General features: G+C 40.7%; 1 protein-coding gene across 1 annotated transcript; it reads left to right on the top strand.

Moving 5' to 3' along the window:
* nbn (nibrin) lies at positions 1-15,545 on the top strand. The gene is made up of 17 exons (XM_004541323.3): positions 1-153; positions 933-1,054; positions 2,512-2,633; positions 3,743-3,902; positions 3,987-4,090; positions 4,171-4,288; positions 5,262-5,452; positions 5,544-5,638; positions 5,736-5,868; positions 5,972-6,180; positions 6,516-6,684; positions 8,417-9,062; positions 9,202-9,291; positions 9,955-10,095; positions 10,485-10,598; positions 10,672-10,721; positions 14,189-15,545. The coding sequence occupies exons 1-17, from the start codon at positions 120-122 to the stop codon at positions 14,220-14,222; spliced, it is 2,532 nt and encodes an 843-aa protein (XP_004541380.2). The 5' UTR covers positions 1-119; the 3' UTR covers positions 14,223-15,545.
* Positions 15,546-17,273: the final 1,728 nt, after the last annotated feature.

The following is a 17,273-nucleotide window of genomic DNA, read 5'->3' as shown; positions in this document are numbered from 1 at the left end:
GGCGAGGGTGAAGCGGTCCGGCGAGTTAATAGTTGTTCTTAACTGTTTGCTGAAAACATTGCTTTATTTCTGAGTTGCGGCTAGTTTTAATATATGCCAAAGCAACAGAGGGCAGTATAATGTGGATACTGACGCCCCAGCAGCAGCCTACAGGTAACATTTCGTGTCATGACGGCGTTTTATAGAAGCTTTATTTATGACGCTGCAGGCCGGGCAAAGTTAGCACCTTGATGATGGAGTTAGCAGCTATCTGAGAAACACTAGATTAAAGCATTTAAAGCATGGTTCACACAGGAGGCATCTGTCTGGTTAGCAGCCCGTTAGGCTGCATGTTTGCTGTGCTGTCATGTGTTTATACTCTGTGTTAATTTAATGTTGCTAAACAGGTTAATGTGTTATCTAAGCATGATGCTTTGGTTCTAAATGAGCTTATGGGAAGTTGAAATTAATGGTAGCAACTATAAACAAGACGTCAAATGATCTGAATTTAAATGTTTCCAGCAGTCAAAGTCAAAAACTCAAACCTTTTTTCTAATTAATGACCTGAATATGTAATTAATACGATTTATGTATGGATTGATTTACAGTAGGAGCACAACTTCTTACACCACAGGTAACCTGTAGGTAGAAGAGGATTTAATCGCTGCTTTGTCAGTCATGTGCTCTATCACATGACCCTTAGTTATTTATACAAAAAACCCAAAACAAAACAAAACAAAAAACAGGTTTGTTCTGGGAATTTTGATTTTACCCAGAAAACAAATATCAAAGATATAAAGAATGTGGGTCATTTTGCGATAACGTTTTGTTTGTTACAAGATAAAATGTACAATTTTCTTAAAAAATTCCTGGATGCAAAACTTCAAAAGGGGATAACTTTTAAGTTGAAGAAAAGATAAGAAAATCACTAACCTGCCGTCTGTCACTCACAGCTGAGGCCTGCTATCTCCTCTCGGGTAAAGCGTACGTGGTGGGCCGAAAGAATTGTGACATTCTTCTTCCGAGTGACCAGTCTATCAGCAGGGCTCACGCTCACCTAAGTGCTACAGAGCAGGTGAGACAAGGCAGGGAAAGGATCAGGTGGTATGAACAGAGAACAAACAGTTGTAGTGTTTATATACAGTTTATACACACTCAGTGGTAACTTTATTAGGTACACAAGTGAAATCTGTTGCAATCAAATACAGCTGTGCTGTCCTGGGCTTTAAATGTGCTTTTTTTACTCCCTTTTACTCATTGTTTGCGGTGTATGTAACAACACAAACCCTGCTACTGCTATGACAACAAGCTTTAATCTTTAAATCTTGCATGCTTTTATTTGATCAAGGCTAGACTAATGTAGATGCTGGTCTTAATGTTTTCCATTGCAGTTTTGCAGCTGTTTCAAAATGCTGCAGCTTGCATTTCAACTGGGAAGAACACACTATCAGTTATTTTTCTGATAGATTTTAAGATTTAATTACTTGTTTTTAAATACTTAAGTGAACACCCTCCTTCACATCATGCTTTTAGAGGCATTTAACGAAGCCCAAATCCAGGGGTTCAAATGTTTCTCAGAGTTTACCCCGTTGTGTCAGATCTGCTGCTTTACCAGCCTGTTTTAAATCTATCCTTAGGGCCTATTCCTAAACTTTAATCCAGCTTGTGCTGAGACATATTTATTATATGTAATGTTAAGGAAGCAAAGACATTTTAGTGACTTTTTTTGTCTTTTTCCTGGTTTACCAGAACATCAGTAAAAATCCTCTTGGTATTCCTTGAAGCACCAGTGAAATATTTGCCTGCATGATGACACTTTGGTGCAGAAGGTGGTGCTGCTGCGCTACTCCTACATTACTAGGCCTGAATGTAGTAAATCATGCCACCACTCAGCTGTAATTGTTGTGCAGTCTAAGAAATTCTCCATTTGGTTTTTACCAAAAGCTATGCAAGCTGTGCTGAGTGATGCACTTGCAAAATAAAACACATATGATGTCATTTTAATTGCAATTTTAAAAAACTGCTACATGCTCACACATTGTTTTGTTCTTCTGAGACTCGCGTGGAGCTCCCACAGTATTTATCAGCTGCCAAATATGGATTGTTTGGCTTGCCAGATCTGTGTGGTTTCTTGTTGCTTGCCTTAAGAAGCTTCTGAATTTGTTTCTTTCTCTTTCTGTTTACTTGATGCCTTTTATTGATACATTCATAAACCTGCTGGACTATAAAACATAAAATTAAATTTTATCTAAAATGATAAAAATGTCTATTAAAGCTTGACTTTCATTACAGTTTAACTTCTGTGCCATTTTATCTCCCTTGGATGTCACCGTGACCTCCCAAAAAGGGTTTTATTCATAATTCAAGAATGCATTAATTATTTCACATTAATATCTAATCAGCAAAGTGATGGAGTCTGGCTCATAGTCAACACATTTGGTCAGATGATGTACGCTGATAGCAATACTGAGACCGATCTTCAGTAAAGACATTGAACATGTGATGATTGCTCTCATGTATTCTGCTTTTTAGACGCTGACTCTGAAAGACACCTCCAAGTATGGTACATTTGTCAACAACCAACAGATTACAACACCGGTGAACCTGAAATCAGGGGATTTAGTGACTTTTGGGGTTTTTCAAAGCAAATTCAGGTATGCAGAAGAGATATGGTTATATTTCTTGAATTTTTACACAATGTCTTAATGCATGCTTGATCATCCAGGTAAGTAAATCCCAAAAGGTTGATTCTGTTCTGGACGTAGCGTTTTCAGTGGGAGAAATGTTTCATGGTCATGAGAATTTGCATATTAATGATCAAGGAACTGACCTCCCAGCCCATTATTCATTCAGTGGTGCTAGTTTCAGTCATTGTGCAATGTACTGTTTATAAGGTTGGGGAAACCTGCAGTCAGCTGAGACTGAAGAGGTCAATTGGATGAGTGATGAAACGTTTCCCCCACTGAAAATGCTACATCCAGATGAACAGAATCAACTTTTTGAGAACTTTTACAAAAGCTAATTTATTTATTTATTTATTTATTTAGGACAGTGGATGTTAATGAACATAAATGTAAAAAAAAAATTGCATGAATGTAAACATGCCAGATTATAGCCAAAGGCTAATTTCCATCTGTTGTCCTTAAACATAAAAAAATAGACATAATAATTCATAAAAATTCATCATTCATTCATAATGGGGCGACCGTGGCTCAGGGGGTTGGGAATCGCATCTGTAACCGGAAGGTCGCCGGTTCGATCCCTGGGCTCTCTGTCCTGGTCGTTGTGTCCTTGGGCAAGACACTTTACCCTACTTGCCTACTGGTGTTGGCAAGTAGGGTATACAACTCATACATGAGCTTGTTATTTTTTGTATGCATGCGCAGATAAAACAATCCTTTTAGAATTCATACAACTATACATTCATACAACTATACAACTCATACATGAGTTGTATAGTTTAGAATTCATACAACTATACAACTCATGTATGAGTTGTATAGTTGTATGAATGTATAGTTGTATGAATTCTAAAAGGATTGTTTTATCTGCGCATGCATACAAAAAATAACAAGCTCAGTTTCAACTTTGGTTAGCTATACTATTATGAGAGCTGTTTTGTCATATTATTTATTATTTGTACTTGTTTGTTGCTGTTCTTACTGTCTTGGCGCAACAGTGACCTCGTTATTTTCTCTTGGATTAATAAAACGTTCTGATTGTGGTTGGTTGTATCTCAATCACCGTGTCCTCTTTGTGTTAGTGTGGTTCATCTGCAGCCAGTCGTGTGTTCATCGTGTTTGGACAACGATGGCCAAGCGTCGCTCTCTCAGGTCGTGCTAGCTTTGGGTGGAAAGCTGGTCAGCAGCTGGTCTCAGGACTGCACCCACCTGGTTATGTCTTCTGTTAAAGTTACCATTAAGGTCAGGACCCGACTTTGTACCATCGCTAGCTCCTGTGGCATGTTTGTTCGTTACTTTTTTGTTTTTGTTTTTTTTCTTAATTAGACCATTTCTGCTCTGCTGTGCTGCTGTCCCATCGTGAAGCCAGAGTTCTTCTCAGAGCTCAGCAGAGCTGTTCAGCAGAAGTTACCGCCTCCTAAAGCCGAGAGGTACAGTACAAACCATTCCCATGGATACACGGCAACGCTGAAGCGGAGCTCAACGCCGTCTTCTCTCTGTGTTTTTTAAGCTTCATTCCTGAGATCGATGAGCCCAGCTTGAATAAAGACGATGTTAATCTTGGAGCGGTTCCACTTCGCAAACAGCTTTACAGTGGCCGGACCTTTATTTTCCTCAGCGCCAAACAGGTTAGTCACCTTTTTTTGATCTAATCACAATATACACTCACCTGCCACTTTATTAGATACACTTATTCAACTACTCTTTAACAAAAACATCTAATCAGACAATAACATTGCAGAAGCTCACTGCATTTAGGCACCAGAATTTGGTGTAAATAACAAGAAAGCATGGATCCATCCATCCTAATATTTAACAAAGACATTAGCGCATACTTCAGTACTTCTTGTGTGGCATTTATGGTTAAGTCCCATTGTGATAAATCGTATATGGATAAATAAATAAAAACACCTGACTGTGCAGATGAGGTGAGTTCTGGTGCACCGCAGGGCATTTTCACATTATGAAACCTCATCAGGGACATAAACTTATCTCTGCTGTTTGGCCTTTTCTCTTATGTGAGATGAATGAGGTTAAAGACCTAATGGATTCATCTTTTTATCTTTTTTGCATGTTTTTCTTTTGACGTGCACACTCTGCTAACTGTGATGTGATATTTTTGTTAACTTTATACAACCTACGTTGCATCCATGCTTTGCATAGCTAACTTTTTGGCTTCAAATTATCATTAGAATGTAAATAAATATGACACCGATCATATTTAGATTGTCTGCTTATCTGCTTTGCTGTGCAGCAGGGATGAAATCTCACAGGAAACTGAAGGCATGCGCACACAATGAAAGCAGAAAACAGTGCTTTTGTTTTCTCTGTAGCTCTGGGTAACTTTCCCCAGGTAGCTGAAGTGCTGGATGCTGGAACAATTGAAATAACTATGGAAACTTCACCAGGCAAAAAGAGCTTTTGTCTGAGGAGGCAAAGGAAGTGAAGGTGAAATTCAAAGGAGCCAAAAGCAATCTCTGGGCAGATATTCACTCAAGAGTTTGGCATGAGGGGCATCCTTGCTAAACTGATGTTTCTATGTTTATCTGTAGTTTATTTGTGTATGTGTGTTAATATGCGGCTCTACTGTGCTGTTTCCAGCTGAAGCGCCTTCGTGTGGCAGTGAGTTTTGGAGGTGGCAGGAGTCAGCTGCTGGAGGAGGGCAGCCTGCCTCGTGACCTGCTGGAGTCTCCGCAGAGCTGTGTGGTCGATTTTACAACAGGTGCCTCCCAAACTCTGCTGTCTCCCTCCGCAACAGAGTGGGCAAACTCTGTGAAGAGCATCGTTGAAAGGTTCACACTCCCTTTGTTCTGCAGGGTGTTGATCATTTGTTTGTGTTGACTGAATTATTTCTGAATCTTTCTCCTTTTAACACTGGCACAGAAAAGGCCTTCGAGTCATCACAGAGTCTGAAATCGGTCTGGCTGCCATCTATGCTTCCTGTGAAAAATACTGCAATCCCTCAAGCTCAGACTCAGGTGGCTGACCAAACAAAAAAAACACACAAGAGTTTCTATATTTATTTGTTTTCTTATACGTTTCCTTGGATTGCTTTGTTTCTTTTTTGTGTCTTAGACTCTGTACCAAAAGTGACACCCAGAATCCCAAGCGCCTCGCTGTCACAGAGCGTAGCTGTGGATGAGACCGTGTTACCTGCAGCATCGCAGGACATCACGGCGTATGCAGCGAACACAGAGACATCACAGAGGTTCAGACAAGCACTTACAGACACCATGATGTCCCCGTCAAAAACGTTGCCTTAGTCGTCTTCTTCATCTGAGGTGTTTCAGTTCACTTTTTTGCGTTTTCAGGATGCGGGTTTCTGAGGTCACCGGGGTGACGTCGGTAGGGGAGACGCCTGAGAAGAAGCCGCACCAGTATGCCAGTCAGCTCCGTGTAATCAGCCTCGTGGCTCAGAAAACGACCACTCAGTGTATTGTGGATGAAACAATGAGCTCGTCGCTCACCACTGCAGCAAACGCAGAATCACAGAAGAAGAAGTCTGAATCCAAGCTAGCAGGTAGCTGCATGAGTGAATCAGAAATACAGCGATTGATAGTTTTCTTACATTGTCTGAGCTTAACAGAGGACTAATCCAGCACCCGTGCTGGATTTTTACTCCTTGGCCATAAAAAATGTAGGTATAGGGTTTTGTTGTGGGTGCCGTGAATACGATAACTCGAGAACAACACGATATAGGATTTTGAAATTACTAAAAATCTCAGACGAGTTTAAAACATGGCGCCCTTGACCTCAAGGTCAGTCATCTACCTTGTCAACAGCTATGCATGTTCCAGCCTAATACCTGTTCTGCTAATATCTTTATTTTTAAAAATGAGTGTTTTTCTGTTTCAGGTGAAGACAGTTTTGACATCAGACCACAGCCATCAACTCCTAAGACTAACAGTGGCACCAAGACTTTCCCTCCGAAGAAGTCTCCTCAGAAACCAAAAATCTCTTCACAAGCTTCTCCACAGAAACAGTCGACTCTGACCACTTTCTTTCAGCCAGCCAGCAAGAAAAGGTAAATCTGTGTTTAGGATTGAAAAAGAAAACCCACAGCAGGAAATCACACTGTTTAGATTTTTTTTTTTTTTTTAAAGTTTTGAAGACAAATGTGTGACTGTTTTCTCTCATGGGACCTCAAATTATGACACTTCAGATCTTTGCAAACTAATCTCTGATATACTGGAATAAAGAGGAAGTAGTACCACATGAAAGGAATATTTTTCATATATATATATATATATATATATATATATATTTTAGAGCTGGGCGATATGAGATTTTTTCATATCACGATATGTTTTTTTCATTTCAGGCGATAACGATATCTATCACGATATAAGCCAAATAACTATATTTGTAAGATTTAAATGTGCCGTTGCTCACAAGTAAAATGTGAAATAATCAGCAGCTTGTTTTTAAATATTTATTTCCCATAATAAGTTCAACAGGGTAGATGTACTTAAGGAACATGAGACTTTTTCAGCTAAATAAAGGCAAATATTGCAAACTACACAAAAGGCAGCCGCTAAAGCGTTTAAGTTTCAAAATAGAACAAATGAAACAGACTAAATTGTCAATTCCACTTAGAAATAAAGTATTAATTCTAAAAATAAATCTTAGTTTGTTTTACAGAAGAACAGACAAAACTGACTAACCTTTGTCAATATCAAATAAACTGAGAACTAAAAGGAAATTCTCAATCTCTCCTTGTTGTATAGCTGAGCTTTTCAAACAGTTGTAACAGTTACTTTAGTCTGACAAAAGCCGAATGATGAATTAGCGCTTCCAGTCAGAGACTGAGGCTACGTCCACACGTACACGGGTGTTTTTGAAAACGGAGATTTTCCGTTTTCGTTTTGAAAAATAATCCCGTCCACACATAAAGGCAGAAATGAAGCAAAACGCTGCTATGAACATGCCAAAGCAGCAGGTGGCGCTAGATTCCTAACCGTGCAGAAATGTTGGCCAATCAGAAGTCTAGAAGCCTCGGTGGGAAAAAGTAAACAAAGCTGGGGCATAGAAGCAGAACCGAGTCGTATGTGTGGAGGGACAGTAACTGTGTGTATATGTAAGCATTTAAACACTGCAGAGAGTAGAATTAACAGTAACACTATTGTAGAAATTCATTTCACCGAAACAATAACGTGGCGCACAGTGTGACGCATGCACCAGTTTATTGTATTTCCAGACTTGCTTTCGGCACAATTTACAGTGCACGCTACTCTGTTTTTTGTCAGACTTGAAATAGCCGAAATACCTTCACACTACGGAACTTCTATGGCTCTTCCGTTCGACAATCTCTCCGGCATTGGAACCATCATCTGTTTTCTCTTCGGTCACGCTCGGTTGATTTTTCTAGTCGGCACACTCATTTCCTCCATTACGCGCTGGCTCCATTACCCGCTGGCTGCTTCCCAAACAAACACACGTGCGGCTTGGCACTTGTGCTGTACGTAACAAGTCACGCGACGTGACGCTGCGGCTGTGATTGGTTCGGCTCTGCGCTACTGAATTTGGATCGGCTGACCTTTTTTTTTTTTTTTTAAGAGGACAAGAGCGGCGAGGTCTATCGCGATAGCTTAATTTCTCTATCGAGTAAAAGTTATATCGCGATACATATCGTTATCGTTCTATCACCCAGCTCTAATATATATATATATATATATATATATATATATATATATATATTAAAGAAAAAAACATTATCTATTTCTGCCCATCTCTCTCTAATTTATCCTCTCATCCAGGCATTTGGAGGACGAGCCCTCGGCTGTCACGTCAGAGCCAAAGCGACCTGCACTAGCATCATCCGTCACTGCTCGGGCACCACACACCCCGGCCATGTCTGAAGAAATCCCCCCACTTACACACAGAGGCCCTGCTACTGTGTCCCAGACTCCACTCGGGTCAGCAGCTGATTTGTTCGCAGGACGGTCAGAGGCTCGCTCAGAGGAACCACAGAGTAGAAAGAGGAAGGAGATGGAAGATGTGATACAGATGGAGGAACTGGAGTCCATTATGTCTGAAGATATGGACTGCTTTGATGAGCAACCCTCAATTAATCAAGGCCAGCAAGCAAAACCTGAGCACAGTTCAGCTAAACAGAAACAAGTTTTAAATACTGCGGAGTCTTCGAGCAAGAGGCAACGTGTCCACCTAGAGAAAAATGGGATAACCAATCAAAGGCCACAGGCAGGTTCGGAGAAAGAATCGAGTTTGCAGAAGAACAGCCAGCGATCTGAACAGCACGCTGTCCGTATTAAGACAGAGCCAGCTGACCCAGCTGACTGCACAACGGCTAATCGTGGGTCGAGTAAACTAGAAGAAATGTCATCAGCCAGTACGAGTAAAGATGTGATTCCTTTTGAAGAAGATGATGTGTCCTTCATTGAGGTGAGGAAAGATGATTTACTGTCTGTAATTCAGTCTGCAGACAACTGAAGCTGAAACTGAAACTACATCAGTATACCCAACTATAACCCAGCTATGTTTGAGAATGATTATTTCTCAGTTTCCACCTTCTTTTTTTTAGGATTTAGAACTACTCAATGCAGATATTCCTCAGCCTAAAGAAGAGATTAAAAGCCCTCTGAAACCAGTTGTGATCAAACAGGAAGTCCAAGTGAGTTGTTCTCTTTTCCTCCTGAAGACCAAGCTCAGTTTTCTTGCTCATTTCTAGTAGAAGAAATATTTTACGCTTTATATATGTGACTATATTAACAGTGTGTATTTAATGAATCTCAAAGACCTATCAGGTAGGGGTGGGGTAAAAAACAACCTGATACGATGTAGTATCGTGATATTGTATCGATGCAGGGCCAACAAATATCGAGGCTTGAAACTGAAAAATGCCCAACACTTAGCTGGACAATAATAATTCAGAGCTAACTAGTGGTCCAGTCACATGAGTAAAAATCAGACAGCAGATTGATATGGCTGGTTTTAGTGACAGTGATGCTGAAGTGAGATAACTTTATCTTATTGAATAAACCAGATATTGATAAAGTTGAACTTTTAGGAAATAATTTGCTGTTGAAAAGAGGTGATAAATCATAAAAATATCTTATTGCAATACTCGGTATATTACAGCATTTTAGAAATCGCATTGGAGCATGCATGGCCTTTATTTGAAGCTGTCTGTCATCCAGGCGTTGGTAGTTTAGCCTAAGCTTGTCAGGGTCCATACTGCATATAGCCTGAGCACTGTGTTTCTGTTTTAGCTGCTGTTTGATACCATATAAATGTCTTAGAAAGAAGCCTGCCTGACAGAAGTGCGTTGTTGCAGGAGTCAAAGATCGATGAAGACCTTCCTAAGAAGCTGCTGTTGGTGGAGTTTAAATCTCTCACCGTGGCAGCTCCTCCCAAAGCCAAGCAAAATCAGATGCAGGGCAATGGCCACATAAAGAACTTCAAATGTTTCCGCAAGGTCAGCCGGTGATGACTCTCACACACACACACACACACACACACACACACACACACACACACACACACAGCAGAGGCTCATTTCAAATGTAAAATAAGTCATTAAATAAATTATTCAGTTAATTCAGTTTTCCATCCAACAATACGTGTCACCCCCTGGGTAAGTTAAAAAAAGACAACTCACATTTCAAGATATGAAGTGAAAGTTTAAAAATAAAAGTTTTTTAATTGTTTTAAGTATTTTTGCATAATCAGTTAATCTTTTTTTTATAAAATTTCCTTTATTTTTAAAGATGTTTTTCTGAGTTTATCAGATGTTCTAATTTGACTTTAAGACCCGACAAAGACCACGTCTGTGGTTTTGTTTTTTTGTTTTTGTCTGTGACACAGAGTCGTGTGCCGGGCTCGGAGGGCTTTCATCACATTATTGGAGGATCTGATCTGCTGGTTCACAACCGGGGCAAGAACTCTGATCTGGATGAATGGTTGAAAGATGCAGCTGAGGTGCTGTCGCCCCTCTTATTTGTTTATTATTTGATTTATGACTTTGAATTGAATGAATTTTTGTCTGTCTCAGGAGGAGCAACAGAGCAGGAGGGACGAGACCATAGGAGATGATCTCTTTAGGTGAGAAATGGGATCTAATAATCTGTAACGAGACCACATGAAGTAGCCTTGTTATTCCTTTACAGTGTCCTTAAAACGCATCTATGCCTTCTGTGCCACGATTCAGCTTTGACAATTTTATTTTGGCCGCTTCTTCGGTTTGTCATACAGATTTAGTATATTGTTAGCTTTGCTTGTTTTTTGTGACCTGATGTCTGACAACAAAAGGGACAGGCCAGCTCACCAGGGTTCTCAAACTTTGGACCTGATCTAAGAGAAACCCGTGTAAAACTCGGAACAAGTCAAACACTAATGTGTTGACTTTTTTTTTTTGCCTGTCCTGTTTGGCTCTTTTGCCATCAGAATTGTTGTCTAAAGGCAAAGAAAGATGCCCAACGGATTTACTTTACCAAATGGACCATCCCAGCCTTGCTGTATTGGTCTATTTGATTCACCTTTGCTTTTATTGTTTATTTTATTTTCATTTGCTGAACACGGGACAGACTTGACTGGGGAAAAGAAAGGGGAGAAAGAGAGAGGGAAAGAAAAAGAGCAGGGAAGAGGGACGGTGATAAAGGGCAAAAAGCAAAAACCAACAAAACAAACAGACAAAAAATACATATATCAATCACCTGGATCACCTGTTGAGAAAGAAAAAAGAGAAAACAAGTAAAGAAAAAGAGAGCAATATAATAAACAACATCATCGCGATGATCTGTGTGAATATAACAGTAAATATTAAATATTATTGTGCAGCACGTAACATCGACAGCACACAGTGTGCTTTGAGGTAGGAGCCAAAAAGGGTGTAGTTTGTGTGTGTGAGCACCCGTGTGTACACCTGTGAGCATGGACGCGCTTGTATTTAAAAGGTTCCTTCATGTAATGATCTGCTAGAGGGTGTGGGGGGCCACAGCCCCGTCCTCCTGGGCATGAAGCAGGTATGGAGGAGATCAAGGCTCCAGACATCCAGAGGCCCTCAGAGCACAAGAGACCAAGGAAGACCAACGGAGGGGCAGCCGCGCCACTATCCCAGAAAGAGCTGAGGAGAGTCCCAGATGAGGGCTCACTCAGCAGCTGCGGAGCAGAAGCCAGGGGGGGTTGCAGTCACGTGCCCGTGAACTCCGCCGGCAGCCAGCTGTGCCAGAGTGACCGAGCCCCAGGCCAAGAGGCCGAGGGCACCCCACCCCCGAAGGGGCCCGAGCGAGCCCCAGGCTCCAGGCCCCGACAAGCAGCCACCTAGGGATGGCTGGTACGATACCAGTACCAAACCAGTACTTTTGAAACGGTGCCGTTGCTTAAACGGTGCTCGAACCGGTGCTTAAAGAATGGAGAACACACACTTTGTCCAAAAACCTCTCATGTTTAGCTGTTTTTTTGTAAAAAGATAACAATTTTAGCCTTTTCTGCAGCTATGGGGCATATATGGTATCACTCTTGGCTGGAAGCAGTGCTTAAACAATGGAAAAAACACAAACTTTGTCCAAAAACCTCTCATGTTTAACTGTTTTCCACTTTTTCTTTGGTCATTTTAGCCTTTTTAGCCAGGGTGAAGGGAGCATCTGCCATCAAATAAGAGGACAGCCGCATGTAGCTGTGATGATGTTTGCTAGTTCACCTTACGTGCATTAATGTAATAACGTGGTTAGCCTACTCAACATAAATTACACACGAACAACATTAAGCTACTCACGCAGAGAAGAACGGCTGCTGCCATCATCATCATACGTCATCATTTCTGCTACACTGGCAGGGCTAGGGGCCAGGACTCTCCTCTTCGGGTTTTTGGGGGATGTTGCTAACTCCGGGTCCGATAACAGGCAACCCACCCGCAGTAGATGTGCTCGGTGTGAGGTCTCGCAGCAAGCTATCAAATACGGTGCATTTCTTGGCTTTAAAAAAAAACCCGCTATGCGTCGCCAGGTGTTTCATCGGATTCAAGGTGTTACCTCCTTTGACAGTATCACAGTATCAGCTTAAAGCACTTGTTGCAGGCTGCTGAGTTTGCATCTTTTGCTGTGAACTACAGCCAGACTTTTGACCGCTTTGCCTTGGGCATTTTTAATCTGTAGCTCTGCTCTAAAAGAACGTACGTACCTGGGCCCGCCTACTATCCTTGGAAAGGTAAAATGATTGGCTAGAATTCAAAGTGTATGACATCTCAGGGGGAAAAAGCACTGAAATGTGCACTGCTTTACGGTCTGGTTACTACCGTTTATGTCGGAACCGGTGCCATAATGGCACCGGATACCGGTACCCATCCCTACAGCCACCAGGAGTGAGCCGGTGTGTACCTGGACGCCCATCCCCAGGGCCGTGCAGATCGTAGTAGTTTAAAGGGGCGGGGGGGATGCCTCACATCCTTCACAATGTTATTTGCCTTACTCCATCCATGGTCCCTATAAATGCTTTCTAAGCTTGGTAATGCAATTCCCAACAGCTTACTACCTCGTGCTGCTGTCTTGCCTCAGAAGCATTTTCAAACCAACAAATGATACAGCAAGTAAACACAATTTCAGTAAAGGCACAAGAAAACATGTGATGCATTTTAAAATCTGCTTAGAAAGATAAAAGTTTCCTTGAAAACGATGTTCTTTGTTGTGTCTTACTATCCACGAAGAGTCCTGTTTCAGTCTATAGTCGAGCACAACTCAACTCCAGGGAGCTACTCATGTGCATGTTTGTGACCAAACTGGTGGTCCAAATGATGCCAGGAGGATGCCTGGATGTTGCTTTTTAGAGGTTTTCTTGTTGTTGCCTCTCCTGTGCACCTCTTGTTACTTTAATGTACTTTAATGGATTCACACTGGATAATACTTCCTACAAAAAGCTCCAAATCCTTTCCCAGTAATTGTTGACCCCGTTGTCATTCAAGTGAAACCTTCACATCTCTGTCTCTCATAGAAGAGCTGTTTGCTCTCATCCATGACAGCCTGGGAGGTAAAAATACTCCAAAGGTTCTACGAAGCCTCAGCTGCTACACTCAGGAGCACAGGACATAATTAGCCGAGAATTATGGATACGGGGCTTCAGCAGCTCCAGCTTAACCAGTCAGAACCTAGAGATTGTTTCGTCACCACCGTTGCCTGGGTAACGGGTGATGTAAGCCGGCGCTGGTTTTTTTCTTTCTTTGACTAAGCAGAAAAGAGACCGTCTGAGATTGATTTTGTGTGTGTGTGTGTGTCAAGGCTGAGTTGTTTGATCACTGAGTCATGCTCAGTCAGTCATGCGTAGTCAGGGAACAGACTCTGCTGCTAAGAAAACAGTCCAGTACCTTTTTTTTTTTCAACGTCTAAACCAAGTTTCCAGACGTGGTTTATTGGGAGCTTGTTTGCTTTGAGCTGTTCAAACATTGTCCCCATTTTACAGGGCTAATTTGGGCTGTTTTTTATTGTTTGTTCAAAATGCCTCTTAGGACATTGAGGAGTGATGCATGAGGAATGTTAAAAGCCCGTACTGAGATTGTGTTTTTGTGTGTGTGTCTTTAGGTACAACCCCACCAAACTAAGCAAGAGGAGATGAAATGCCTTCGTTTCAACATCCTCCAGAGGGGATTCATTTCAGAGGTACAGGAAGTATCAGCCCTGTGTGGAAGGACTCTAACTTCATGTATCTCTTTATGTTTGTATTTCATTTGTAAGTCATTGTTTTGGTTGCTGTTCCTGTTCTGTTTTTTGTTTTTTTTAGCTTGTCTAATTAAGCCACTGAAAGAGGAAATGTAACCAAAAAAATAGTCGCATGTTCTGAGTTTTTTTTTTCCAGTTTTTATTTGTCAATAATAAAAAACATGGCATACAAAACATTAAAAATGCTTCAGTTGTACAAGAGTGCTTCAAAACTCTACATGCTGAAAGCAGCTTTTCCTTCACTTTGAAGTTTAAGACCCAATGTGTTCCCTGGTTTTAGCAGAACTACAGTAGAAACTCCAGAGAGATTCAAGTGTTACCGTTTCTTGAGCGATCTCTAGAGAGCCGACCTCGCAGGCACTTTACCAGATATGAGACTGTTCAGATAAAGAGTCCTCGTGCCAAGCATTTGTTGGCCTTTCTGTGCAGATAACTAAATCCTACCTGCCCCCACATAATCACAGATAGTGTGGCTTATAAGTTAAGGGTTAATTTGGCATTCAGCATGAATTGTGCAATAACAGAAGTTGTTTGTTTTTTTTTGTAGTGGGCTACAGTGTGGCAAAAGTAGTCAGGAGACTGCCTTCAAACACAATTTGAAATAATAAGGTTACATAGCTTAAGTTTTTGATTCCTAAGTTACCTTTTGAAATCTGTACAAGTCTGAACAGAAAATATAAATAATCTTGTTGCTTTAGAAGCTATGATCAGGTGTGTCTTACCCTGATGTAACAGCCTCATATTTTTCTCTTTAAGTAAAGACAGTAATCTCCATTTTTGAGTCATTCAGCCCCCTGTGTCGTCCTTAAATTCACTCTTCTCGCATCTGTCCTCGTAGCTTTACTGTCTGTTAACTCAGCAGCTGCTGCTAGGCAAAAGGTCATGCCTGCATGCATATATTTAATATTTATATCAAAACAGTAGTCCAAGTACATGAAAATAGTTCAAGGGTATAACTCAGGTGGAACACAAGTATCAACATTTTCACTAGTTAACTGTTATATGAGTGTCAAAACAGTACTGCTTTAAGCTATTCTGTTAGTGGAAAAAGTAATATGACTACGTTACATCTTATTTAGTAATGCATTGCCCCCAACACTGACTTATTTTGTACTGAAGGGGGGCACATCACATCACAGTAAAGAAAGCATGAGCTGTGCGTGAGCGGCAAAAAAAAAAATATTCATGCACATTATTCAGACAGGGATTAAATTAAAAACAGGAATTAAAAATTGATTGCTATGGTCACTTTTTAATAACCTTTCTCTTATTTGGCACTTAACAAAACAGTCATGGCTGTCTACTTCACCCGTTGCCTACTGGTGGTGGTCAGAGGGCCCGGTGGCGCCAGTGTCCGGCAGCCTCGCCTCTGTCAGTGCGCCCCAGGGTGGCTGTGGCTACAATGTAGCTTGCCATCACCAGTGTGTGAATGTGTGTGTGAATGGGTGGATGACTGGATATGTAAAGCGCTTTGGGGTCCTTAGGGACTAGTAAAGCGCTATATAAATACAGGCCATTTACCATAGTGTAATGGTAAATGGGCAGACATGAGGTGCAATCAAAAAGTTCTAGGACTGCGCTTGTAAAACTCAAAATGCTTGCTTGACTTAAATTTGGTCTATATCCCCCTTCAGGGTTAACTTCCTGTGCACCGCTGGGCTGCTGTCAGTTTGACGTTATTTTTAGGTCGCTTTGTAGCGGTGTCAATTTTGTTAATAAATAATTTTTTGTAAAGTTTTTGTAAATAATCTTCTTCTTTCTGACAAAAACTTGGGGTTCGGGTTTGCATGGTTCGGGTCTCACTCCTCACCTGATGCTCTACTTCTGAGCTTGGAAACTATGGACTCTACAGTGACATCTGCAGGATTGTACTCAGACATGAGTGAAGTTGGTTTAAACAGAGATTTTGAAGCTTCGTGAAATCACAGACTTTGGACTCTCAAGAAAATATTTAAAAACAGCCCCCTGGAGATGTGCAAGAAGAGGATCTTGAAGGAGAGATCTTTATTTTGTTGTTGTTGTTGTTGCTTATGAGCCCACCCCAACTGGTCACGGCAGATGGCCGCCCCTCCCTGAGCCTGGTTCTGCTGGTTTCTTCCTGTTAAAAGGGAGTTTTTCCTTCCCACTGTCGCCAAAGTGCTTGCTCATAGGGGGTCATATGGTTCTTGGGTTTTTCTCTATTGTAGGGTCTACCTTACAATATAAAGCCTTGAGGTGACTTTTGTCGTAATTTGGCGCTGTATAAATTAAAATTAAAATTGAAATATGTGCAACTGTTTGATTGTACCATGTGGACATGTATAAAAGTAGAGCTTTTAGCAGTATAGCTCTACGTGTCAATACAATTTAGGAAAACGGCAGTGAATATTTGACCTGTTTGGTGGATCATGTTTCACACCATTAGTAAAAATCTATTAAATTAATATAATGATAGCTCAGTATTAAATCCTGATATGAGATTATGTAGTAGGCTTTTTAGCCCTTTAAAACACCATCATCAAATTACATAAATGCAAATGGATTAAATTTTTAAATAAGAAATACTGGATGGTATAACTGTAAAAGTGTGTATTCTGCTGTTTTAAAGCTCTTTAGCTCCATATGGCTTTAGATTAGGGTAAGCTAGTGTTTATTCTGCCCAGATTTATTTTTTAAAAGTGCAGTAAGTATTGTAATTCTGGTATTTGAATAAATACATTATCAAGGCGAGACTCATTACTCTTTTAGCGAGATTTGAATTAATAATATATAATTGCCATTTATTTTCAAGGGTAAAGTTAAAGACTCATACTGGTGTTTCTTTTTTTTTTTTCCTATTCAGTGAATGTTTTCTTAAATAATTCTCTGAGTAAAGATAGGAAGCGTGCATCTAAACAAAAATAATGTTAGTTTTTGGCTGAGGTGTTTCACACACTGACTTTGACAATACTTAAAAAGGAGAAAAATG

The sequence above is a fragment of the Maylandia zebra genome, linkage group LG11 (genome assembly GCF_041146795.1).
Source record: "Maylandia zebra isolate NMK-2024a linkage group LG11, Mzebra_GT3a, whole genome shotgun sequence".
Lineage (NCBI taxonomy): Eukaryota > Metazoa > Chordata > Actinopteri > Cichliformes > Cichlidae > Maylandia > Maylandia zebra.
The sequence above is the reverse complement of the archived record's forward strand: the minus strand, read 5'-3'. Positions and strand labels throughout refer to the sequence as shown.